We start from the raw sequence: 26,529 nt of genomic DNA, 5'->3' as shown, positions 1-26,529 counted from the left end.
GCACACAGGAGAAGTGCCCATCTGTTTCTCCACCCTTCCCCCTCTCCTTTCTCTCTATTTCTCTCTTCCCCTCCCACAGCCAAGACTCCATTGCAGCAAAGTTGGTCCAGGCGCTGAGGATGGCCCCATAGCCTCCGCCTCAGACGCTAGAATGGCTCTGGTTGCAATGAAGCAATGCCCTAGATGGGCAGAGCATTGCCCCTGGTGGGTATGCCAGGTGGATCCCGGTTGGGCGCATGCAGCAGTCTGTCTCTCAGACTCCCTGCTTCTCACTTCAGAAAAATACAAACAAAAAAATATATAACTATGAGCCCTGGAGAGCGTCATCTGGGTACACCAAGGTTGTGGGTTTGATCCCTAGTCAAGGCACATATAAGAAGCAACCAATGAATGCACAACTGAGTGAAACAACAAATCAATCTCTCTCAAATCAATCAATAAATTTTAAAAAATAATTAAAAATTAAAAAATAAAATTTAGAACTACTGCCTGGCCTGTGGAGGCACAATGGAGAGTGCCGACCTGGAATGCTGAGGTTGCTGGTTTGAAACTCTGGGCTTGCCTGGTCAAGGCACATACGACAAGCAACCAATGAATATCTTAGAGTGAAGCAACAACTTCTTGTTTCTCCCACCTCTTCTCAGTAAAATCCATAAATCTTAAAAAAAAAATTAGAACTACAAATGTATGTGAGATACCTCTCCAAAACAACTCTCTTCACCTTTTTCCCCCTGAAGATTTAACACTGACCCATCACAGCTCCTAGTTTCTCTTCCTTTCCTTTGGCATCTTTTAAGCAGCAGTGTGGTAAAACAGAAAGGAAATCAGCAGACCTGGATCTAGTCCCAGTTTGACTCTTAACTAGCTGTGTGATCTTGACTAAGTCCTTAACCTCTCCAGGTCTCAGTTTCCTGACCTGTAAAATGAGCAGGGTATACAGATGATTCCTAATGTCCCTTACTGCTCAAGTACTACTCAAGGTCTAAACTCGGGCTTTCAGGAAGCATCCCCTGCCCCAGGAAGCCACTAGATGGCACCATAACACACCATTTCAAATATACTTGGAATCAAAGTTGGTTTTTCTTTTTGAGAGACAGAGAGACAGGAAGGGAGAAGGATAAGAATCATCAACTTGTAGTTGCAGTACTTTAATTGTTCATTGATTGCTTCTCTCATGCGCTTTCACTGGGGCTCCAGCCAAGCCAGTGACCCCTTGCTCAAGCTAGTGACCTTGGTTGGGATCAAGTCATTGACCATGGGATCATGTCAATGATCTCATGCTCAAGCCAGTGACGTGTATTCAGGCTGGTGAGCCTGCACTCAAGCCAGAGACCTCCTGATTTCAAACCTGGGACCTCAGCATACCAGGTCAACTATCTACTGCACCACCACCGGTCAGGCAGGAATTAAAGTTATTTTTTATCCTGCCTCATATCCTAAATTACCAACAATAAACAATCGCTCACCTGACCAGGCGATGGCGCAGTGAATAGAGCATCAGACTGGGATGTGTAAGACCCAGGTTGGAGACCCTGAGGTCACCAGCTTGAGCGTAGGCTCATCTGGTTTGAGCAAGGCTCACCAGCTTGAGCCTTAGGTCACTGGCTCAAGCAAGGACTTACTCAGTCTGCTGTAGCCCCCCGGTCAAGGCACATATAAGAAAACAATCAATGAACAACTAAGGTGCTGCAACGAAGAATTGAAGCTTCTCATCTCTCCCTTCCTGTCTGTCTGTCCCTATCTGTCCCTCTGTCTGAAAAAAATAAAATAAACAATGCTCCTCATCCCTCATCATTTTTTTTTAAAGAATCTGATTCTGTCTTCATAAGAGGTCTTTCCATAGCAAAGCTAAATTATTATGAGCTCCCTTGTGCTAAACACATGCAAATTCTTATTAAATATACATACCATGGGGGAAATAGGGGTGGAAAGAGACTTTGCATGGGGCATGCAGTGGCATGATGTGGTGTGCAGAGGGTTTTATATTGAGTGGGACACTTGAAACCATGTCAACACAATAAATTAAAATTAAAAATTAAGAAAAATGCAAGGTTGCTAAACAGGGCTTCACGTTTCAAGAGAGAGAGAGAAGAGAGAAAGTTCCTTTGTGGAAAAAACATATATTTATACATAATAGTATAAATTCTTAAAAGTATGCCATCACATGAAAATGTCAAGGTATTTATCATGAAACTTTCAAAACCCTTATTTTGTCTCATAGCCTTTACGAAATGGACAAAAACCACAAAATACCTCATTTTGTATGCAAAGAAATATATGATTGATAGTGCACAGATTCACAGAATATTAAGAATGAGAAGGGACCTTAATGTCATTTACTTGAAAGGTAAACCCAAAGTGTAATTTTATACTATTAAGAAGGAAATCCGCCTTACCAGGCGGTGGCGCAGTGGATAGAGCGTCAGACTGGGATGCGGAAGACCCGGGTTTGAGACCCCAAAGTCGCTGGCTTCAGCGAGGGCTCATCTGGTTTGACCAGGGCTCACCAGCTTGGACCCAAGGTCGCTGGCTTGAGCGGGGGTTTACTCAGTCTGCTGAAGGCCCACGGTCAAGGCACATATGAGAAAGCAATCAATGAACAACTAAGGTGTCGCAATAAAAAAACTGATGATTGATGCTTCTCATTTCTCCTTTCCTGTCTGTCTATCCCTCTCTCTGTCTGTGTTTAAAAAAAAAAAAAAGAAGAAAATCCTTCTCAAGATGGGTAGTTAAAGGTATATTTTGAGATGCAGTTTTTTTTTGTTTTGTTTTGTTTGTTTTTTTAAGCCAAGGACAGAGACAAAAAGACAGGAAGGGAGAGAGATGAGAAGCATCAACCCGTAGTTGCAGCACTTTAGTTGTTTGTCGATTGCTTTCTCATATGTGCCTTGACCAGAGGGCTCCAGCTGAGCCACTGACGCCTTGCTCAAGCCAGTGACCAGGGGGGTCATGTCTATGATCCCACGTTCAAGCCAGCAACCTTGGGGTTTCGAACCTGGGTTCTTAGCGTCCCAGGTCAATGCTCCATCCACTGAGCCACCGCCTGGTCAGGCAAAAGATGCAGTTTCTAAACAAATAAAGTTTATATTTTTCAGAACATTCTAATGATTTAAATAAGATTTGCTTAAGACTAAAATACTAGAACTTAGATTTGCAATTCTGATCCACTTGGGATCAGAAAGTATTCTTAATATATTATAGGTAGTCATATAAAGCACAGTATATCCCACTCCTATCCTGTTCATCCCTTAAGTACGGATCTTTCAAGAAATGGGCTTTACAGGTCTGATAGAATATTTGAGTGTTTAGGAACATTTTGAACATTTTATCTGATGGTAAGAAGTAGACTCAGCTCCCAATATAGTCAAGTTATTTCTTAGACTGATAAGAGCATGGATAGGAGCTATATCTATCACCTGTTCCACAGTATTAGGACTTTCAAACAGGTCACTGTAATTATTAGGACATGGAAAATTTTGCCTATACTTTTTCTAGGCCAAAGTTTATATGTCAGCCACCCTGGGAAAACTACAGAGGCTATGCAGATAGGTGAATTTCCTGTCCATTCATAAGAGGCACTGGCATAGTTCAAACCCTTGAGATACCTGATCATCTATCCCTTTTTTAAGCACAGAAACAAATTTTTTGTATAAAATGGTCAGAACCCCAAGTAAGTTTACATTGAAAGGAAAAATTTTAAGAACTTGTTAATCAAAATAAATGAACATTTCAGTGTTAAGATTGAAGAGACATAAACTTGTGAGTAAAAATAAGAGTGAAAAAATTGGATTACTTTTTATATTATATTGGTAGTATACATAAACCGACATTATATATTTCTCCCATAGTTTCTTACTATTTGGTGTCTGCAATACGCATTCTTGCATATATTTCTTTTTCCAGGACTTTTAACCACATCAAGCTCATACTATCTTTGTCAATCTGAGTTCAAAAGCAGGAAATGGGAGCCCTTTCCAAATTTACTTACCTTTATCATAATATCTAAGGTAGTGCCATCACCATGCTTCAAAACAGTCAGATAGACCTACAAGAGAATATAGAAACAATAAAGAAGGCATCTGTCTAAATGTATCTGGTTCTAAATATTCTAATGTTAAGACAATACAGAAAGCAAATAAAAAAATTGTAAACAGCTACATGTGAATGCTACATACAAATTGTGGCAAGGAGCTAAGAGCCACATGAAGCAAAAAGGTAGATGGCATGTAATAAGTAACAGAGAGCACACCAGCTTTCTCAGGGGAATGTGTGCTGATAATCACCTTTCAGCACCATAGTGTGGCTTGAACAACTTTAAATAAATGAGAAGCTGGCTATAAACCACCTACATGGAATACATTAAAATAGGGTCAGGCATGATTTGTGAGTCCGTACTTAGGTAAGTTTTAGTTTACTATCAAATACATTCCATACTACACAGAATGATGCAGTCACCTAGAAATCAAGGTAATTTAAGGTATGAAAACTTACAGGACTCCTCAGATCAGCAGAGAGAATCTGTTTCCCTTCCACATGGTCCTTAAACCGACGACGGGCTTCTTCTAATGTTGCCTTATGTCCTGCTTTTCCTAGTTTGCCCAGGACTAAGCCTCTCAGGAGTGCATCTAGATGACCTGATTGGGAGGTAAAAGAGACAAAGAACTACTTAAGTCTATTTTTACAAATATGCCACCTAGATATCTTATAATTGTGTTATATCATTTCTAGTTTTTTATTTTTTTAAATTTTTTAAAGGGTTTTGTTTTTGTTTTTGTTTTTATAGAGAGAGAGTTAGAGAGAGGGATAGACAGGGACAGACAGACAGGAACAGAGAGATGAGAAGCATCAATCATTAGTTTTTCGTTGCACGTTGTAACACCTTAATTGTTCATTGATTGCTTTCTCATATGTGCCTTGACTGCGGGCCTTCAGCAGACCAAGTAATCCCTTGCTCAAGCCAGCGACCTTGGGCTCAAGCTGGTGACCTTGGGGTCTCGAACCTGGGTCTTCTGCATCCCAGTCTGATGCTCTATCCACTGCGCCACTGCCTGGTCAGGCTCTACAATCTTTTTTAAAAAAGACTCATAGTCTTTTTTATTGCCTGATTGATTTTAGAGAGAGAAGAAGGGGGGGGAGAGAGAGAGAGAGAGAGAAATATTGATTTGTTGCTGTATGTGCCCTGACTGGGGACTGAACTGGCACCCTTTACACATTGGGACAATGCTCTAACCCAGTGTTTTTCAACCATCAGTCCACACACCAGCAGTTGAAAAACACTGCAACCAACTAATGAGCAATCCGGCCAGGGCCATGTCTACAATTTTGAACAGAATCAATTACTTTAGTACTTGAAAGAACACTTGATTTAAATTTATCAAATCATAAGAGTGAAATAAAGTCCTAAACAGACTAGACAAGCAAATAAGTTGCTGACTTTGTCTATACTCATAAATGCCAACTATCCTGAACTTACTAAATGTTCACTCTCATCTAGGTAATTACACAATAATTATGTGTTTTGAAAGAATAGGCTTAGGTCGTGTAATTTTAACCCAAGGTTCAGAGAGGGCCACATACAGAAGCAGTATACTATATACAAGAAATTGAAATCTTAAGATTTTTAAAATAAAAATCTGATGGATCTATTACTCCAAAGATATAAAAATGGCTAATAAGCACATAAAAAGTGTTCAACATCATTAGTCACTATGAAAATGCAAATCAAAACCACAATAAGGCACCACTGCACACCCAACAGGATGGCTAGAATAAAAAAGACAGTAACAAGTGTTGACAAGGATCTGGAGAAATTAGAACCCTCACACATTGCTGGTAGGAATGTAAAATGGTGTGGCCACCATAAAAAATAGTTCGGCAATCCTCAAAAAGTTAAACATATAGTTACCATATGACCCAGAGATTCCACTCGTAAGTATATACTCAAGAGCAATGAAAGTATATGTCCACACAAAAACTTGTATAAAAATGTTCAGAGCAGCACTCATAATAGTAAAAAAGTAGAAGTAATCCAAACATCAATGGAAGAATAAACAGACAAAATGTGGTACTGTATGTCCATACAATAGAATGTTATTACTGCTATAAAAAGAGATGAAGTGACACATGATGCATGGATGAACCTTGAAAACATGTTAAGTGAAAGAAGCCAAACATAAAAAGCCACAAAGAGTATGATCCATTTATGTGGAATGTCTAGAATAGGCAATTCCATGAGATAGAAAGCACATTAGTGGTTTCCTGGGACTGGAGTTGCCAGAGAATGGGGAGTGACTGCCAACTGGTATGAAGTTTCTTACGAGGGTAAAGAAATTGTTATGGAATGAGATGGTGAAGATGGTTGTGCAACTTTATGAACATACCAGAAACACCGAACTGTATACTTTTAAAGGGTGCATTTTATGGTATATTGGTTATAGCTCAAAAAAACATTTTTTTTAACAGTAAAACACAAATCTGATGGATTTGCAATAGTCAAGTGTCCAAATAAGTTGTGATATATTCACACAATGAAATACCACTCATTAACTAAACAAAACAAACAACTGGGTCATACTTAGTGACAAAAACCAGGTATAAGAACAGAATACATATAATGATTCCATTTATATAATATATAAGGTCCTAGAAGAGATAATACTAACCTTGGATACAAAAAGTCAGAATAGTGTTTGCCTCCCAGAACTAAACTGGTCAAGAGGAAATACTACCTTTAGTTATTGGCAGATGGTACAAAATAATTACATTTAGAGTCCTGAAGTCACCATTCTCAACATTCTCTCACAGAGAAAAGAATACATGTAGAGCCTGACCAGGCAGTGGCTCAGTGGATAGAGCATCGGACTGGGATGCAAAAGACCCAGGTTTGAGACCCTGAGGTCGCCAGCTTGAGTGCAGGCTCATCTGGTTTGAGCAAAAGCTCATCAGCTTGGACCCAAGGTTGCTGGCTTGAGCAAGGAATTACTCGGTCTGCTGAAGGCCCATGGTCAAGGCATATATGAGAAGCAATCAATGAACAACTAAGGTGTCACAATGAAAAACTAGTGATGGATGCTTCTCATCTCTCTCTCCGTTCCTGTCTGTCCCTATCCCTCTCTCTATCTCTCTCTGTCTCTGAAAAATAAATAAATAATTTTAAAAAAGAATACATGTAGAAGGCCAAATAACTTCCTTAATTCAGAAAACAGGCCTCTGTGTCTCTAAATACCTTTACAAGTTGAATATAAGGTTCCTGGTATTTATGGTAATAATAAATAAAATACTCCAAAATTTCCTATATCTTTTCTTGACTATAAATGGGACTTTGGAATTCATAAAAGACTTATTTCCACTATTTGTTTATGCACTAATCATATTTAGCAATGAATACACATAACCACCACTGTTTTTATGTTGGTGACCCATGTAACTTCACAGTAGGCTTAAAAGACCTAAGCCTTCATTTCTGGCCAGCTGAAAACACAGTACATCTAGCAGATGCAAAGATGATGCTATTCCATCATTAACCACACATGAGTCAAAAAAGACCAATTTCTCATCAATTCTTTTCCATTCAGTACATCCTTACCTTCTCCAGGTTTGGGATCCCAGCCCAGTCTCTCCCCTATAGGTGAAAAGACATCTTTCACAAACTCCTGGATTTCCTCATAGAAGTCTGTGTGGGACAAGAGAGTTGAGAGAATCCCCAGGTTACAGCTCAGGTCGCTCCATACAGTATAATTGGGCTCATTCACAAAAGCCTCCATGACTTTTAGAACCTCTACAGTGCTAATGATTCCAGCTCGAGCCTGGGATAGGAAAAAACATAAATTAATCTAGTCTTCAAACAAAAACAGAACAAAAAACACAAGCATGCATTTTTGGCTGATCTACTGCTAGTCAATCAACTCTTCAGTTTAAAGGAAATGAGACTAAATAAGCTCAGAACACTGGACTTTTATAGAATGAAAATTCTATATAACATTTCTCATTTACTTTCTTTTGCTATTTATAAAAGAGCCACTTAAAAATATGCTAAAATTCCATCAATTTGGAAAGAATTAAAAAAAAGAAAGAAAACAGTTAACTTCTTATTTCTATTAGTTTCGGGGGCTTTAACTTTGTTTTCTTTTGACAATTTTCATATTTTAGAAAAGTTGCAAAAATACTTGGGGCTTTGGTTATTGACAGAGGCTCTTTCAGAACTGGACCTGCAAACTGTGTCAACTTTAGCCTGTCCTTTACTCATTTCTAAGAGAACACACACTGGATGGCACTACAAATTCAGAGTCCTTTCAGAATTAGCTAAGAGAGTTAGGAAAAAGAACTTCTGTTACAGCAGCCAACTGCACAAACACACCACTCTCCTGGGACAGGTCTTTCTCAGCAATGAGATCAGCAGATGTGAGGTTTTGTGCATCAATGCTAATCTGTGTTTATACAGAGGAGGAATCCAAACCAGTTACTGCAGAGGGGAGGGAAAACTTTAAGTCCAATTTAAGGGAATACTAAAAGGAATCTGATAATTTTACCACAGTCAAAGACATCTCGAAATTATTTAACCTATGCTGGAGTCATAAAGATAATACTACTAATTTCTTTTTTTATTATTATTCATGTTAGAGTGAAGAGGAGAGAAAGAGATAGAGAAAGGGGGAGGGGAGGAGCAGGAAGCATCAACTCCCATATGTGCCTTGACCAGGCAAGCCCAGGGTTTTGAACCAACAACCTCAGCTTTCCAGGTTGACACTATCCACTGCGCCACCACAGGTCAGGCAACATGTTACTAATTTCTACTTTAAATCTTTTCTGGAACAAAGCCAAATATAAATATAATTCTATAGCTAATGGGCTTTTATATTATAATTGAGTACTAATGAAATGTTAAAAAATTCTAGACTTTCCCAGCAAAGTACAACCACTATTTTAGAAAAATACAAATCACTCTGAATCAATTAAGTATTTCTAAAAATCACATCAGTAGGGAAATTTCTTCAAGGCTCATTCTTATTTCTATTGAAAAGAATGTGTGTTACAAAGGATAGTTTAAGTACAATTGTAAAAAGCTGGCTTAGGAGTAGTGAAATGGGATTTGTTTCTGGAAAATTATATAGGTTCAATCTTGTCATGTTAATAATTAATCATTTGTTCTAATCCCAAAGGCATTCAACCTTCAGGAAGAACTATATTCTTTGAATTATGTTTCAGTTAGAAACTCCAGGAAAAACAAAATCCTTTCATCAACAAAATCTATCATACTACTTGAGAGAGGCTCACCAAGGAGAAGAGGTCATTCTGTAATCCAAGTCGATCCACAGGGGGCAGAGAAAGGTCACGAATGCCTGGTAATAAACTTTCCAGCATGGTTGAGCTATATTGGGTCCGATAAAACCCAACTGTTCCCAGGTTTAACTGAAAAGATATCCAGTAGGTATTATTAAACAGTGCATTTATTTTTTAAGTCAATCTTTTGTAGGTATGAGAAGACCTCTGGGTTTAGTATATCTGGATGAAAAACAACAAAGATTATATATGCCAAATAAAACAACACACAAAGATAGAAATTAGTCGTCAAAGATGAATACAGAGGCGAAAGAAAACAGGAACTTGACATGGTAGGGGCCAAAGTCAGGAGCAGTAGAAAGGCATGGCAGGACGGTAAGAAATAATATGGATAAGTTTCTATTTCTAATCTCAGTAGATTTTAAGTTTACAGAAAATATTTACAATATGTAAAAACACTTGGACAGTGGAATCTATGAGGAAGAACATGCCTTTACAAACACTGATCTGTTGAGCTCAGAGCCTCAACAGAATAACAACTGTCAGGTCCTAGGTTTTAAAGAATTACACGGACATAAAAGACAGTTCATAGGGCCTGACCTGTAGTGATGCAGTGGATAGTGCTGACCTGGAATGCTGAGGTCGCTGGTTTGAAATCCTGGGCTTGCCGGGTCAAGGCATATACGAGAAGCAATCAATCAGTAGCCCTGGCTGGTTGGCTCAGTGGTAGAGCACTGGCCCAGCGTGTGAATGTCCCCAGTTTGATTCCCAGTCAGGGCACACAAGAGAAGCCACACACCCCCCTCTTCTCTTTCTCTCTCTTCTCCTCCCATAGCTACGGCTCAATTTTTTTCGAGTGCATTGGCCCCGGGCGCTGAGGATGGCTCTGTGGAGCCTCAACCTCAGGTGCTAAAAATAGTTCAGTTGCCAGCATGTTCCCAGGAGGGCAGAACACCGGCCCCAGAGAGGGGCTGCTGGGTAGATTCCGGTTGGGGCGCATGCAGGAGTATGTCTATCTTCCCTACTCTCACTTGGGAAAAAAAAAAAAAAAAGAAGCAATCAGTGAATGACTAAAATGAAGCAACTACAATCTTGCTCCCTCCCTCTCACTCTCCCTAAAATCAATAAAATTAAAAAAAAAAAAAAAGAACAGTTCATATGGTTTCTGAAGTGAGGGTATCATTGACTATTATTCTCTATAGCTATATGCCAACAATCAAAAATATTTGTGATGCCCTGGCTGAAAGCTCCACTGGTTAGAGCATGTCCCGAAGTACAGAGGTTGCCAGTTCAATCCCCGGTCAGGGCACATACAGGAACGGGTCAGTGTTCCTGTCTCTCTCACTCTCTCCCTTGCTCTCTTTCTAAAATAAAAAAAAAAAACAAAATCAGTATGAATTTCTTTGTAAAAAAACATTTGTGATAGTATTTACACACAATATATTTTAACAGTAAAATAATAGTATAAAATATAAGTATATATTTTAGTATTTATATGTAAGTAGTAAAAAAATCACCTCTCAATTCTAATATACTATTACTTTATTGATTACCTTTATCTTTTACTATAGGAATAACATCTTTATGTACCTAGTTACAATCGTAGTGTACATAACTTTTTTATCATTTATAAGAAAATGTTCATATTGCTATTTAATTTTCCAGATTATAATATCAAATGGAAATATAGTGTTCCACTGAGTATATTTACAAAATTAAAACAGGGAGAAAAAGCTCTTTCATCAGAAAAGCACAAAAGCCCAGTCAATGTGTAATTCCTATTAGGAAGCTATAATTGGGAGGAAAGTTTGTAGTAGATACTTTCATTATGAAAGTATAGACTATGAAATAATGAAAAATAATATTTACCAACTGTTATTTTTGTAAAATGGTTTTAAAACACCAGCTAAAAGAATTTCACATTTCAGTGACACAAACTGATTATACATCTGATCTCACTTGATTATAGTTGTGAACATATGACGACGACATATCACTGAAGTTACCATGTCATTACAATAACAGGACAGTTTGAAATTGCAAGACTACAAATGTTTCTTGGTTAATGTGACTTTATTATTATTTTTCCTCTTTAATCCTATCCCTTTGTATTTGCTTATCTACCACTCTCTTACCTGACAAAAAGGCAAATATCTAGACAACCCTATTTGATATCACTTCTCGGCCTTTTGGCTAAGATCATGTGTAGACAATGCTTTTTTTTTTTTTTTTTTTTTTTTTTTTATTTTTCTGAAGTTGGAAACAGGGAGGCAGTCAGACAGACTCCCGCATGTGCTCAACCGGGATCCACCCAGCATGCCCACCAGGGGGCGATGCTCTGCCCATCTGGGGCGTTGCTCTGTTGCAACCAGGGCCATTCTAGCGCCTGAGGCAGAGGTCACAGAAGCCATCCTCAGTGCCCGGGCCAACCTTGCTCCAATGGAGCCTTGGCTGCAGGAGGGGAAGAGAGAGACAGAGAGGAAGGAGGGGGGGTAGAGAAGCAGATGGGCGCTTCTCCTGTGTGCCCTGGCCGGGAATCGAACCCGGGACTTCCACACGCCAGGCCGACACTCTACCACTGAGCCAACCGGCCAGGGCTGACAATGCTATTTTTTAAAAAAATTAATTTTCAGAGAAAGAGGAAGAGGGGAAGGGGGGAGGAGGAGAGGGGGATAGGGAGAGAGAGTGGGATAGAGATAGCAAGAAACATCAATCTATTTTCTTTTTTTTTGAGAGAGAGAGACAGAAAAAGGGAGAGAGAAAAAGCAACTAGTAATTGCAGCACTTTAGTTGTTCATAGATTGTTTCTCATACATGCCTTGACTGGAGGGCTCTAGCTGAGCCAGTGACCCCTTGCTCAAGTCAGTGACCATGGGATCATATCTATGATCTCACACTCAAGCTGGATGAGCCTGCACTCAAACCAGGCACCTCAGGGTTTCGAACCTCGGTTCTCAGCATCTCAGGTCGACACTCTTTCCACTGTGCCACCACTGGTCAGCCCATCGATTTATTTCTGTATGTGCCTCTGCGTATCAATACAATGCTCTAACCAACTGAGCTTTCTAGTCAGGGCTAGACAATACTATTTGAAAGCTGGCCCTAAATTTCACACAGGAAAATTTAAAAATGTTTTTTTCTTTGCAAGACCTAGTCTAAATTGAATCAGTAGAATTTAGAACCAGCCATAAAATGCATAAAAGAAGTGAGCAGAATAAGTTAATTTAGTTAAGATAAAAATGGCCATGCCATTTCTGGACTCACCTTTACCCATTGGTCTGGTTTGACATTCTTCAAAACCACATTCATCTCTGGCTTGTCCATTAGAATTTTCAGTTTGGCATGGTTGGGATCTTCGCTAGTAGAAATTGTTATAGGAACCATCCACTGGGGACAGTCTTCTCCTTAAGCAAGAGAAGAACAATTAGAAAACTTGAAAATTAATTTCTCACCGTAAAAAATAGAAGGTAAGGTAGAGAGAGAGGACTGGTATCCTATGCACAGGCTTTAATCTAATTACTAAGCTAATGGCTCATTTTTAATGGTACAAAAACTCTTTCAGGTGACCTTTCAAATATATATGAACAGTTGACTGACTTATAGGCTCACAAATATAGTGAACTTGTTTTCCCTTTACAGAGCAAAAGAGACAACGACTTTATGGGGTTTTTTGTTTGTTTGTTTGTTTTTTGTATTTTTCTGAAGTTGGAAACAGGAAGGCAGTCAGACAGACTCCCGCATGTGCCCGACCGGGATCCATCCGGCATGCCCACCAGGGGGCGATGCTCTGCCCATCAGGGGCTTCGCTCTGTTGCAACCAGGGCCATTCTAGCACCTGAGGCAGAGGCCACAGGGCCATCCTCAGCACCCGGGCCAATTTTGCTCCAATGGACCCTTGACTGTGGGAGGGGAAGAGACAGACAGAGGCAGGAGAGGGGGAGGAGTGAAGAAACAGATGAGCGCTTCTCCTGTGTGCCCTGGCTGGGAATCGAACCCGGGACTCCTACACGCCAGGCCGATGCTCTACCACTGAGCTAACCGGCCAAGGCCGATTTTATGGTTTTAAAGAAATTTCAGTGGGTGAAAGCCCTCACATAGCATTTAAAAACAAATTCTAAGGTACCTGCAGTCTTTCACATGTATACAAACTACTGAAACACTAGGAGTGATTTTTATTTTTCTGAGAGGCATGGTATACCTTGGGAGCTGCTGCAGTCCAGCATGGATGACTCAACTCTAAAAGCTAAAGCTTTTGTAAGGCAGATACACACACTCTTGTATTTTGCATTTTACTGTATCATACAGCAAAACTGACTTTGCATTAAGATGTCAAAACAAAAGAGAGTCACTGCCCAATAGTACATTAAAGGAAATATTTTAACAAGTTATACAGTTTTATGCTATCAGGCTAAACCACAAATTAAAATTTCCTCTTGATACTGGGATATTTCAGGTTTTAGCACTGCCTACTTGGTCACAGAGTATTAAGAGTATTAGAAAACTAGCAAAACCTGTCAGTCTTACAATGCAGACTTCAGGTATGAAGCAGAAAGTGACAACTGTGACCCTCAGGGATTTATTTGGATAACATACCTGTCATCTGATTTGTCAAGACTTAATTATTAAAAGAGTAATTCTAAATGCTAACGAAGGTTAAGGGTGGAAAGCTATACCTATTAACCTTAGTAGGGTGTATTATCATATTTTGGTGGGTGTACATGAAAAGGCATTGTTGATTCTGATATACACCTACCCCTGTTGAGACATGCTATTTTATTTTATTTTTTTAGCGAGAGAGAGGGAGGGAGATGATTAGAAGGGAAAGAGATGAGAAGCATAAACTCACAGTTGTGGCACTTTAGTTGTTCATTGATTGCTTCTCATACATGCCTTGTCAATGGGCTAAAGCTGAGCCAGTGACTCCTTGCTTAAGTCACCAACCTTGGGCTGAAGCCACTGATCTTAGGTTTCAAACCAGAGATCTTTGGGCTCCAGCCAGCAACCATGGGATCATGTCGATGATTCCACACTCAAGCTAGCGACCTCAGGGTTTTGAACCTGGGACTTCAGCATCCCAGGTCGACACTCTATCCACTGTGCCACCACTGGTCAGGTGAGACCAATGATGCTATTTTAAAGGAAGTTAAAAAGGTGTGAAAAGACACTTTATTTTTTTATTTTTCAATGTACCTTAATTTCCTAGGTAAAACAGTCTAATGACTTGTAGAAATACTGAAAAAAGTGGAGATGAGTGATAGATGGTTAAGGGTATAAACTTATGGAATCCAACTATTTTGTTTGAATTCCTAATCTTTAACTCAGAGAATTAACTCAAGGTGATCTTAAGCAATTTAACTAACCTACCAATGTCTCAGCTCCCTCTGTAAGATGGAAATAATTTACCTAGGGTTGCTGAAAGTATAAAATAAGGGTCAGTGACAGTGCTTAACATTATAATATATCTAAATAATCATTGGGATTTACTTATTATGCCCAAGAACATAAAATAATTAGCCACCCACATAAAACTATATCAAATCTTCTTTTAGGGATTAAAGTTAGAGACATCACTTCTTGGATATTCCTATCCTTTTTCATACACAGAGACGTGGAATTTCAAAAATCTAATAATATGACAATATTACAAATACTTTATAAGTCTCCTTCCTTGATTTTCTGGATTTCATTTTTATTCTATTACCAATTCCTTGTTTTTATTTAATTCTATTAAAAATATTTAAAAATGGATACTTATTTTCTATTAGTTGGAACACTATTAGTATCATATCCAAACTCAGTGATCAGCTGCTACTTATAGCCATTTGCTTACCAACATATGGTCCACTTGCACAGAACTTCCTTTGGGACAACTTCAGTAATTTGTCATCTTCTACCTAAATAAGCAAAACAGGCTATAGTAATATAAAATTTTTTTTTGGAGTGGGCAACATTTCTGTGACAAAGTAAGGGTAAAACAAGTATAATCAAATGTCTCATAGTAAATGAAATGCAATGGTGATGAAGACGATGATGCTACAGAATAGTGAAAAGTCACTTTATTATTTAGGTTTCAAAATCACAATAGTCTAAATAAAAGAGCAGGTTCTCAGAAAAAAAAGAAAGAGCAGGTTCTATGTAATATGGGCCCCCAGAAGAGAATATGTACCCAGACAACTTTAAAGGATTAAAGTTTTCAAAGGGACACATAACAAATAATATAGCAAATTATTTTAGATTAGCATGTGGACTCAGTATTCAGAATTTAAAATTTTAGAATGACTGATAAACATGAAAGAAGCACACACTGTGTTTTCAAAGGATGAGCTTTACAATCAAACAAAAAAGTGAGGGGAAAAACTGCAAAACTCTAAAAAGCCAGAAGCAACAAAGGTAAGTACATATTTTTAAAAATGCTTCAACAAAATGCAGTCATTTGTTCCATTTATCATTTGTTACTATACCTCAGAATATTTTAAGTAACACAAGGTATAACAAACTTAGACCACATATAAAAAATACAATTAGGCCAATAACCTTTATGGATAAACTGACTGCTAGAGAGAGAATTGAAAAACTAAAAAATTTGAATGCGGAAGCAATGGCCATTTGGATGTCAGAGAAACAACTAATGAACTGAAACACTACAACATGGATTAGTTATGTATCACAAATATTTCCTGGAAAAAGTTGAAAGGTGACTTTTAAATTGATTCAGAAGCAAAAATATTTAAATTTAGGAATTTTAAAGTTAGAAATAGATCACAATCAAGATATTTTGTGCTACAGAGCTCTCCTATTTTTAAAAGAATTAAGTCATAGATAGGCTTTTCCATGTGATGAAAATGGAGGATGAGTTTGTGCTTATGACAAAAACAAAAACAACCCAAAGTAAATAAAGCCTGGAAAGTAATCTGATGGAAAAGTTAACTGAATCTCAATAATATTGGTAGAAAGTGGGATATTGGTGTCCTCTGTGGGATATTGATGGGATCAAAGTGTGCTTCACTTGAAGAAAAATTATAACCTAAGAGCTTTTTGTGTAATCATTAAATATTTTAATAGTTTTGAAGTGTTAATAGTTTTTGAGGGAATAAAATTTCCAGAGGTGAAAGAAATAATCATCTTGTGTATGTTATTATTCTTAAAACAATCAGATAAAATGAAAACTACTTGTCATTCTACATAGTCAATGTCAAGTTTGATCAGACATCTCTTATAGAAGACTAGTCCAAAATGGAGAAAGAATACTAGAAAGAAACAAAATGGTCACAGTAGTAGGTTTACTAAACTTACATTCTTTTCCACCAAATATGATTGACTGCATTCCCTAAACTGCCTTTTCAAATGCTTGCAGCGAATCTAACTGAGAGATCCTCCAATGTACATACTTCATTATAAAACATAATCATGTTTAAGGTTAAGATGTGGCTTTGGAAAGTTAACTTACATTGTAACGTACCATGTAAATTTGGGTGCATTTTGAGAGTACAAGCTAGTTTAAATGTCACCTGGAATTCTTAAAAGTACAGAAAAGCAAATTTGAAACCACTGACTGAATTTCATTTAATACATCAGACAAACTAAGGGACTTTTTATAAGTTTACCTGTTCTGACTCCACATAAATGAGGGGGAATCCCATTTGTTTGGTCCAGGTATTCATCACCGCTGCTATAGGTTTACCACTAGCGCTTTCTAAACTTTCCCAGAGATCCTCTAGGAGATAAACACAAGAAATAAAAATGTAAAATGAAAATGTAAATGCTTACATTTTTATTTTCCTAAAAAACCCCAGAAATTTTATGTAACTTTTGACACTGCATTGCTGGCCAACTCTTTGGTTCTTTCACATTCAGGAAACAGTGAACCAAATGAATGTCCTCCTTGCCTCCCCATTAAGTTAATCCTATTATAAAAACTAATCTTATATATTCTAAGATGTTCTTTTTTTTTTAGTTTTTAAAATTTATTTTAGCAAAAGAGGCAAGGTGAGAAAGAGAGAGGGACAGGAACACCGATCTATTCCTGCATGTTTCCTGACCAGGGATTGAACCAGCAACCTCTGCACTTCAGGATGATGTTCTAACCAACCGAGCCACCTTGCCAGGGCCTAAGATGTTCTTAATTATTCCAATTTATTAAAATTATAAGTTATAATAAACAAAAGACAAATAGGTGAGTTTGAACAAGAATGAATAGAAACAAACAAATGGAAACATATTCATAATCACTACTAAATAATCATTCACAAACACAAAACCATTACACCATTCAATTAACAGAGTTAAAAAAAAGTCAACCTAATGAGGTGGTGGCAGAGTGAGCGAAACAGTAATGCCATGTGATACATACTGTAATGGGGGCACAAACAGAGGAAACACTTAAAGAAAAATCCAAAGAAAATAAAGGTTTCATAAGAGCTGAATTTCAGTCTGCATCCTGAAGAGGAGTTGTTCATTAGACAGGAATGAACCACTAGCTCACTCCACATAGGCAGAATAAGTGGTCTATGGACAAGTATGAAAGTATAAGAAAAGATAAATATAAAAAAAGAGCAATATGTTCAATAAGCTGAAGATATAGAGTGTACATGTGTGGGAGTAATGAGCAATGAGGTCATAAAAGTAGGCAGGGCCAAACTGCTGAAGACTCTACTCTGTATGGCAGGGGTCCCCAAACTTTTTACACAAGGGGCCAGTTCACTGTCCCTCAGACCGTTGGAGGGCCGGACTATAAAAAAAACTATGAACAAATCCCTATGCACATTGCACATATCTTATTTTAAAGTAAAAAAACAAAAACAAAATGGGAACAAATACAATATTTTAAATAAAGAACAAGTAAATTTAAATCAACCAACTGACCAGTATTTCAATGGGAACTATGCTCCTCTCACTGACCACCAATGAAAGAGGTGCCCCTTCCGGAAGTGCGGTAGGGGCTGGATAAATGGCCTCAGGGGGCCGCATGCAGCCTGCGGGCAGTAGTTTGGGGACCCCTGCTGTATGGCTTAAAAAGATGTACTGACTTGGCCTGACCTGTGGTGGCGCAGTGGACAGAATGTTGACCTGGAATGCTGAGGTCGCTGGTTGGAAACCCTGGGTTTGTCTGGTCAAGGCATATGTAGGAACTGATGCTTCTTGCTCCTCCCTTCCTTCTCTCTCTCTCTCTAAAATGAATAAATAAAGTCTTAAAAAAAAAGTACTGACTTTATCATGAAGGGAATGTTGTATCCCAAGTATTTTTATTTTTTAAAAAATATTTTATTAATTTGAGAGAGAGAGAAAATGGGTAGGGAAGCAGGAAGCATCAACTCCCATATGTGCCTTGACAAGGCAAGCCCAGGGTTCCGAACCAACAACCTCGCTATTCCAAGTCGATGCTTTATCAACTGCACCACACAGGTCAGGCAGTATCCCAAGTATTTTTAATCAGTTGGGTGATGCAATCAGATATTCATTTCAGAAAGACAACCCTAGCTAGCCTCACAGTGAGAGATGAAACTGAAGAGAGTAGGACAACATAAGTAGTGAATTAATAGGCAACTGCAAAAAGCTATGCAGAGATCACAAAGGCACAAATTAAGGGAAGTGCAGTGAGGATAGAATAAGGGCACTGGAACTGCTGCAAAAGGGTAAAAACCATGTGTGGTAACTGAAATGTATTTGAACTGACAACTGTCTTCATAAACCACAAAGCAAACTAAAAAAAGGTACAGGGTAGGTCTAGTTATTCAAATGTGGCCCATCAACTAGTAGCATTGGCTTCACCTGGAGGCCTGTTAGAAATGCAGACTCTCGGGCCTCACCACAGACCTACTGAATCAGAAACATTTAATAGACCCCATTACAGTTTTAAAAGCAGAAGGTTTTTTCTTCATATATTATATACAAACATACCCTGGAGATACTGCAGGTTCTGTTCTGGACTACCAAAATAGAACAGATATCTCAATAAAGTGACTCACATAAATTTTTTGATTTTCCAGTGCATAAAAAAGTTATGTTTATACTATATTATAACCTATTAAGTATGAAATAGCATTATGTCTAAAAATGTACATACCTTAGCCCTGGCCGGTTGGCTCAGTGGTAGAGCATCAGCCTGGCACGTGGAAGTCCCGGGTTTGATTCCCAGCCAGGGCATACAGGAGAAGCGTCCATCTGCTTCTCCACCCTTCCCCCTCTCCTTTCTCTCTATCTCTCTCTTCTCCTCCCACAGCCAAGGCTCCATTGGAGCAAAGTTGGCCCAGGGAACTGAGGATGGCTCCATGGCCTCTGCCTCAGGTGCTAGAATGGCTCTGGGTGCAACAGAGCAACAGTTCAGATGGGCAGAGCATCGCCCCCTAGTGGACATGCCAGGTGGATCGGTCAGGCACATGTGGGAGTCTATCTCTGCTCTCTGCTTCTCACTTCAGAAAAAAAAAAAAAAGAAAATGTACATACCTTAGTTAAAAAATACTTTTTTACTTTATTTTATTTATTTATTTTTGGTATTTTTTGAAGTGAGAAGCAGGAAGGCTGAGACTCCCTCATGCGCCTGACAGGGATCTACCTGGCATGCCCACTAGGGGGCGATGTTCTGCCCATCTGGGGCGTTGCTCTGTTGCAACCAGAGCCATTCTAGCGCCTGAGGCAGAGGCCATGGAGCCATCCTCAGTGCCCAGGCCAACTTTGCTCCAATGGAGCCTTGGCTGCAGGAGGGGACGAGAGAGATAGAGAGAAAGGAGAGGGGGAAGGGTGGAGTAGCAGGATGGGCACTTCTCCTGTGTGCCCTGGCCAGGAATCAAGTTAAAAAATATTTCATTGCTAAAAAATACTAACCATCATCTAAGCCTGTTTGAAAAATGGCACTGATCGACTTGTTCAATGCAGGGTTGCCATAAACCTTCAATTTGTAAGAAACACAGTATCTGCAAAGTGCAGAAAACAAGATATGCCTGTATATGCATGCCAAAGACTCATAAAACTTACAAGAGTACATTATTCTATAGCCTTTTCAAAGGAACAGAATGACTATTTTATAAATTAAGATGGACATTTATGGGGGTAGGAGGTGTCAAGGCCAAGGCTGCATCATATCCTGAACAGAGATACTGTATTTTTAAGTCACAAACCTCAGGAACAGCCTATGGCCAGACTCTCTGAACATTTATCATTGTACTGGATACTAATGACATTACATAAATCTTGTGTTGTTTTTTGTTTGTTTTAAAACACTATTTCTGTTCACTAAAGAATCCAAAACTGCCTGACCAGGCAGTGGCACAGTGGATAGAGCATCAGATTGGGATGCGGAGGACCCAGGTTCGAGACTCTGAGGTCGCCAGCTTGAGCTCGGGCTCACCTGGTTTGAGCAAAAGCTCACCAACTTGGACCCAAGGTCGCTGGCTTGAGCAAGGGGTCACTCGGTCTGCTGTAGCCCCACCGTCAGGGCACATACGAGAAAGCAATCAATGAACAACTAAGGTGTCGCAACAAAAAACTGATGATTGATGCTTTTCATCTCTCCATTCCTGTCTGTCCCTATCTATTGCTCTGACTCTCTCTGTCTCTGTAAAAAAAAAAAAAGAACCCAAAACTATGACTGACATTTTTTCATATCCAATCAACTCTTAAGCCTTTATACATCTTTTTGACTCTGACAGCTAATAAACCATAGATCAGTGTTTTTCAACTGTCAGTCCACATATGGGTACTGGTCTGCAAAAGACCCAATGATTATAGACTATAATCTTAACAACATCAACTCTTTCACAGACCAGCATGAAGTTTTTGATGGACTGTCACCGGTCTGCGGACCTGAAGTTGAAAAACACTGCTATAGACCATCCTATGCTAAAAATCTTAAGATTTTACTACACTGAAACTGTAGTTTCACAAGTTCATTTCTAAAAATGGTTAATTTGCAGCTTTGTTAATGGCCAATGATTAATTTAGGGCAATAAAACCAACAAGTCATCAAAAAGAACAAGGTCTGATAAGGTAAACAGAACTCTTCAGATCTTTTTTTTTTTTTAAAGATTTATTGCCTGACCAGGCGGTGGTGCAGTGGATAGTGTCGAACTGGGATGCGGAGGACCCAGGTTCGAGACCCTGAGGTCTCCAGCTTGAGCACGGGCTCATCTGGTTTGAGCATGGGCTTACCTGGTTTGAGCAAAAGCTCACCAGCTTGGACCCAAGGTCGCTGGCTTGAGCAAGGGGTTACTTGGTCTGCTGAAGGCCCACAGTCAAGGCACATATGAGAAAGCAATCAATGAACAACTAAGGTGTCGCAACAAAAAACTGATGATTTATGCTTCTCATCTCTCTCCATTCCTGTCTATCCCTATCTACCCCTCTCTTTGACTCTGTCTCTGTAAAAAAAAATTATAATAAAAAAAGATTTTATTTATTGACTTTAGAGAGAAGAAAGACAGCAGGAGAGAAAGGGGAAGAGGAGCAGGAAGCATCAACACATAGTAGTTGCTTCTCATATGTGCCTTGACAAGGCAAGCCCAGGGTTTTGACCCAGCAACCTCAGCATTCCAGATCAACGCTTTACCCACTGTGCCACCACAGGTCAGGCTTTAGACTCTTCTAAGTGACAAAACACTGAGGTATGGCCTGGCCAGTGGCTCAGTGGATAGAGTGTCTGCCTGGCATATGGACATCTCAGGTTTGATTCCCAGTGAGGGAACACAGGAGAAGCGAACATGTGCTTCTCTCCCCCTTTCCCTCCCACAGTCAGTGGCTCGATTGGTTCAAGTGTGGCCCTGGGAGCTGAGGATAGCTCGGTTGGTATAAGTGCATCAGTCTCAGGCGCTAAGAATAGCTCAGTATTCGAGCACTGGCCCTAGATCCTGGTCAGGGTGCATGCAGGAGTCTACCTTACTATCTCCCCTTCTCTCACCTAAAAACAAACAAACAAACATAAAACACTGAGCTATGGAAAGCTGACTACTGAAAGACAACCAAAGGATAAGTGTCCCTGACTTAACAAATGGCATCAAGTAAGTCAACTTTATTTCCTATCCATCACAAGGAAAGTTAAGCAGTTAAAAAAAATTAAACATCCCACTCTCAATAGATTGCCAACATATTCCACTTCTATCTCAAGCTATTAAAGATTACCTGTGGCAGCATTCTTTTGCTGGAACTTGGTTAAATACATGTTCATTCCTTTCTTAAAGTCCTGAGAAAACACAGTTTTTAATCCAAGAGAGTCAGACCTCAGAATTTACAGTATATTTACATGTTAATAGTCAAAACCTCCTTTGCTGAAATTCTTAAGTGTCACATTTACTCCAATACATATATATGTCGTCCACTACCTTTTATTTAAGAATGCATACTCTACTTTTACTTTTAAGTTTTATACCAGCCTTCTACCCACTCCCAAACATATCTGTACCTTATTCACCCAAGAGATCACAAAAGTCAATATAAAACATAAAGATAAACCAGAGCAGCGTAATGTCCTTCTAAATTCTAGAAAAAAATTATTTAGGAAATCTGAATAAAATCTGACATTTTTCCATGCAAAATTCTATGATTTCACCATAAAAGAATAGAAGACTTTTAAAATTGCTTTTTTACCTTATCCCCAATGTAGTCATGTAGCATTCGGATGACAGATGCACCTTTGCTATATGATATAGCGTCAAATATCTCATCAACTTCAGAAGGATGGCCCACACTGACCTGGCAGACAGTGTGTTCAAAGGTTATGACAGGAAGCAGGGAGCTTGTAATACTAAATTACATAAAAAGCTTTCTAGGAAAATTCTTCTAAAATACTTTTCTACCTTTAGCTCACTCATAACGTATAATTGATCCTTAAAAATAGTAACACTAATAAAGTAGAATATATAACATGATCTCCATCATCTCTTAGAGTCCAGTCTTGGCTCTGCTTCGCTGGGAGGCAAGTCACTATGAAGCTGCTTATTGGTGGTGCTGGTGGTGAGTTGGAGTGGGGATGGGAGAGATGAAAAACATTTGTTTCCTGCCCTGGCCGGTTAGCTCAGAGGTAGAGTGTCGGCCTGGCATGCAGAAGTCCCGGGATCGATTCCTGGCCAGGACACACAGGAGAAGCGCCCATCTGCTTCTCCACCCCTCCCCCTCTCCTTCCTCTCTGTCTCTCTCTTCTCCTCCCTCAGCCAAGGCTTCATTGGAGCAAAGTTGGCCCGGGCGCTGAGGATGGCTCTGTGGCCTCTGCCTCAGGCGCTAGAATGTCTCTGGTTGCATCAGAGCGACGCCCTAGATGGGCAGAGCATCGCCCCCTGGTGGGCATGCCGGGTGGATCCCGGTCGGGCACATGCAGGAGTCTGTCTGACTGCCTCCCCGTTTCCAGCTTCAGAAAAATATATATATAAAAAAAATACAAAAAGCCCCCCCAAAATTAAAAAACATTTGCTTCCTTGCACTAGCTGTAATGGCTTCCAGTTATATAGACTATAAGTCTAGTTCTTTGGAGGCAAAGTTTATACATGTAAATTAGCTGAATAACGATAAACTAATTCAAGAGAATTAAATAGAAATAAATTAAATAATGACAATAATAAAAGAATATGTTCTGAATTTTCTTTGAAACAAACAATGGAATGATAATGTTCCCCTATGCGTATTACCCAACAGATATGGTTTTCCCATACTGTTCAATAAAATGTATTTAGTGAATACTAGTACTTGCCTCTACAAAGGTCAGTTTTTTTATACTGCCTACCTTAAAAAGAAACATAATTTAAAAAAAACCAGTCTTGTTAGATTTTCAAGATTGGAAATATAAATTATAAAAACAAGTAAAATCACTCATGCAATTTTCAGAGTTTCAGTAACTCTGTAACAAATTACTTCATTATGAATGAGAGCAAATTGCTGAAATTATGGCTCACTTCAATAGGATGGCTGTTATCTAATGCATCAAGCTCCTGGGCACGAGTATAATCAGCAGAAACAAACTGAGTCCAGATATCATACTCTGGGAAGCAGTGATCTACACACAGATACTCAATCCAGGATGCAAAGCCTTCATTTAACCAAAGATGTGTCCACCATTCCTAAAAACAAAAGAGAAATATGTCAAGAAAACAAAATGCTTGTTGTTCCACTAATTTGAAAAACTCACATGCCCCTTTCACTACACTTTAAAACTTACAACTTAATGAACTAAAATTCAATTAAAATAATTAGTAAATAATTCACATTTCTGAACAAAAGAGGTGCTTAAAAGAGATTCCATGAAAGGCCAACTGGTGCCCTGGCCAGTGGTTCAATAGATATAGAGCACTGGTCCTGTGTCTGGTTGTCCCAGGTTCAACTCCCAGTCAGGGCACACAAGAGAAGTAACTATTTGCATCTCTCCCCCTCCTTCTCTCCCTCTTCCCCTTTCACAGTCAGTAGCTCAATTGGTTTGAGTGTGGCCCTGGGCACTGAGGATGGCTCAGTTGGTCCAAGTGTAGTTAGCCTCAGGTGCTAAAAATAGCTTGGTACTTGAGCATAGGCCCCAGATGGGGTTGCCAGGTGGATCCTGGTTGGGGAGCATATGGGAGTCTGTCTTATGGAAAGAAGGAAGGGAGGGAGGGAGGGAGGAAGGGAAGGAAAGGAAAGGAGGGAGGGAGGGAGAGAGGGAGGGAGGGAAGGAGGAAGGGAGAGAAGGAGAGAAGGAAGGAGAGAAGGGAGGGAGGGAGGGAGGCTAATTGGTGATATTAGCATGATAAACATTTCAAAACATAAGTAACATTTTATTACCAAAAGTAGAAAGGAAGGAGGAGAAGGGAATGGTGTGGAAGCCCTTATATGAAAAAGAGGAAGAGTGAATAAATGTATGCTTCCCGTCTATATTATCTCCTCTGTTGTCATATAAAATTTAGTTTAGCCTGACCAGGTGGTGTTACAATGGATGGAGCATTGATCTGGGACACTAAGGACCCAGGTTTGAAACTCCAAGGTTGCCAGCTTGAGCACAGGCTCATCTGGCTTGAGCGCAAGGTCACAGGCTTGAGCATGAGGATCACAGACATGACCCCATGGTCGCTGGCTTGAGTACAAAGGTCACTGGCTTGAAGCTCAATGTCACTGGCTTGAGCCCCAAGGTCTCTGGCTCAGCTGGAGCCCACCAGTTAAGGCACATATGAGGACAATCAATGAACAACTGAAGTGATACAACTATAAATTGATGCTTCTCATTCTCTCCCTTTCTGCCTATCACTAAAAATGATAAATGGCTATTTGTCTAAGTGCTCTGTGCCCTTATTTAACTAGTAGCCTCCATTAAGGTAGATGGTACAAAGCTAGTTTTTCTCCATATATCTCTATGCCCTTGAATTTCAGTTAATGAAACTGGCATCTAATAACTAGTTACTCAAATCCAGTATAAAGTTGCTTGAAAGCAATATAATAGTGTACACATTTCCCCTACTAAAAGTTATTACTGATAGTTTCAAAATAAAAATCATAAAAGTAAGGTCTGCTGAAAGCTGAGCAAAAAAAAATTTTTTTAATTTTAATTTTTAAATTTAAGTGAGAGGAAGGTAGATAGAGAGATGGACTCCTGCATTCACCCTGACTGGGATACACCTAGCGATCCCTGTTTGGGGCTGATGCTCTGTCCATCTGAGGCCAATGCTCACAACTGAGCTATTTGTAGTGCCTGAGGCAGAGGCTCCATGGAGCCATCCTCATCTGGGGCCAACATGCTCAAATCAAACAAATCATGGCTGGAAGAGGAGAAGAGAGAGAGAGAGAGAGCGAGCAGGAGGAGAGGAGGAGAAGCAGACAGTTGTTTCTCGTTTCTCCTGTGTGCCCTGACCAGGAGTCAAATCCAGGACTTCCACATGCCAGGTCAATGCTCTACCACTGAGCCAACCAACCAGGGCAAAAAAAAAATTCTTAAGTAGCAACAAACTTGCTGCATTAAGTAGAAAAGAATATTTCTGTACATATTTGAATACAGGTACTAATTCCACATAAAATTATATTTCAAAAAACTTTTTCACCTCTAAGTAAGGTTGTAAACATCTAAAGCAAAAGGAAAGGGTTTACTTTCAAGAGTTGACTTCCTTTAGAAACTTTCTCAGACATGTCATAGTTGCTACATGCCTTACTTTCTGGCTTATTTCTGTGACATATGGTCTCAACTAACATCCAAGTCAGGTTCTGATCTTTGGCAGCCTAAAATACCATCAGGGAATCAGGCTGACTCCAGAATCTCCAGTTCCTCCCCTCCCTCCCTCCCTCCCTCCCTCCCTCCCCTCCCTCCCTCCCTCCCTC

At 39.4% G+C, this 26,529-nt stretch overlaps 1 protein-coding gene across 2 annotated transcripts in view; it reads right to left on the bottom strand.

Annotated features, from left to right (window-relative positions):
* The window catches only part of NPEPPS (aminopeptidase puromycin sensitive), a 94,583-nt gene that overhangs the window by 9,303 nt on the left and 58,751 nt on the right, over positions 1-26,529 (bottom strand). Inside the window, exons 10-19 of one of the 2 annotated variants that reach the window (XM_066364392.1) lie at positions 24,153-24,317; positions 22,855-22,959; positions 22,390-22,450; positions 16,884-16,993; positions 15,110-15,173; positions 12,544-12,680; positions 9,274-9,408; positions 7,586-7,805; positions 4,492-4,634; positions 3,989-4,045 (exon numbers count right to left, since the gene is read on the bottom strand). In XM_066364392.1, the coding sequence (XP_066220489.1) occupies positions 3,989-4,045; positions 4,492-4,634; positions 7,586-7,805; positions 9,274-9,408; positions 12,544-12,680; positions 15,110-15,173; positions 16,884-16,993; positions 22,390-22,450; positions 22,855-22,959; positions 24,153-24,317 (1,197 nt within the window). Of the gene's footprint in view, positions 1-3,988; positions 4,046-4,491; positions 4,635-7,585; positions 7,806-9,273; positions 9,409-12,543; positions 12,684-15,109; positions 15,174-16,883; positions 16,994-22,389; positions 22,451-22,854; positions 22,960-24,152; positions 24,318-26,529 lie in introns of both variants that reach the window. The other variant, XM_066364391.1, reaches the window with a different exon arrangement.

The sequence above is a fragment of the Saccopteryx leptura genome, chromosome 2, assembly GCF_036850995.1.
Source record: "Saccopteryx leptura isolate mSacLep1 chromosome 2, mSacLep1_pri_phased_curated, whole genome shotgun sequence".
In the NCBI taxonomy this organism is placed as follows: Eukaryota; Metazoa; Chordata; class Mammalia; order Chiroptera; family Emballonuridae; genus Saccopteryx; species Saccopteryx leptura.
This window is presented reverse-complemented; position numbering and strand designations above follow the sequence as displayed.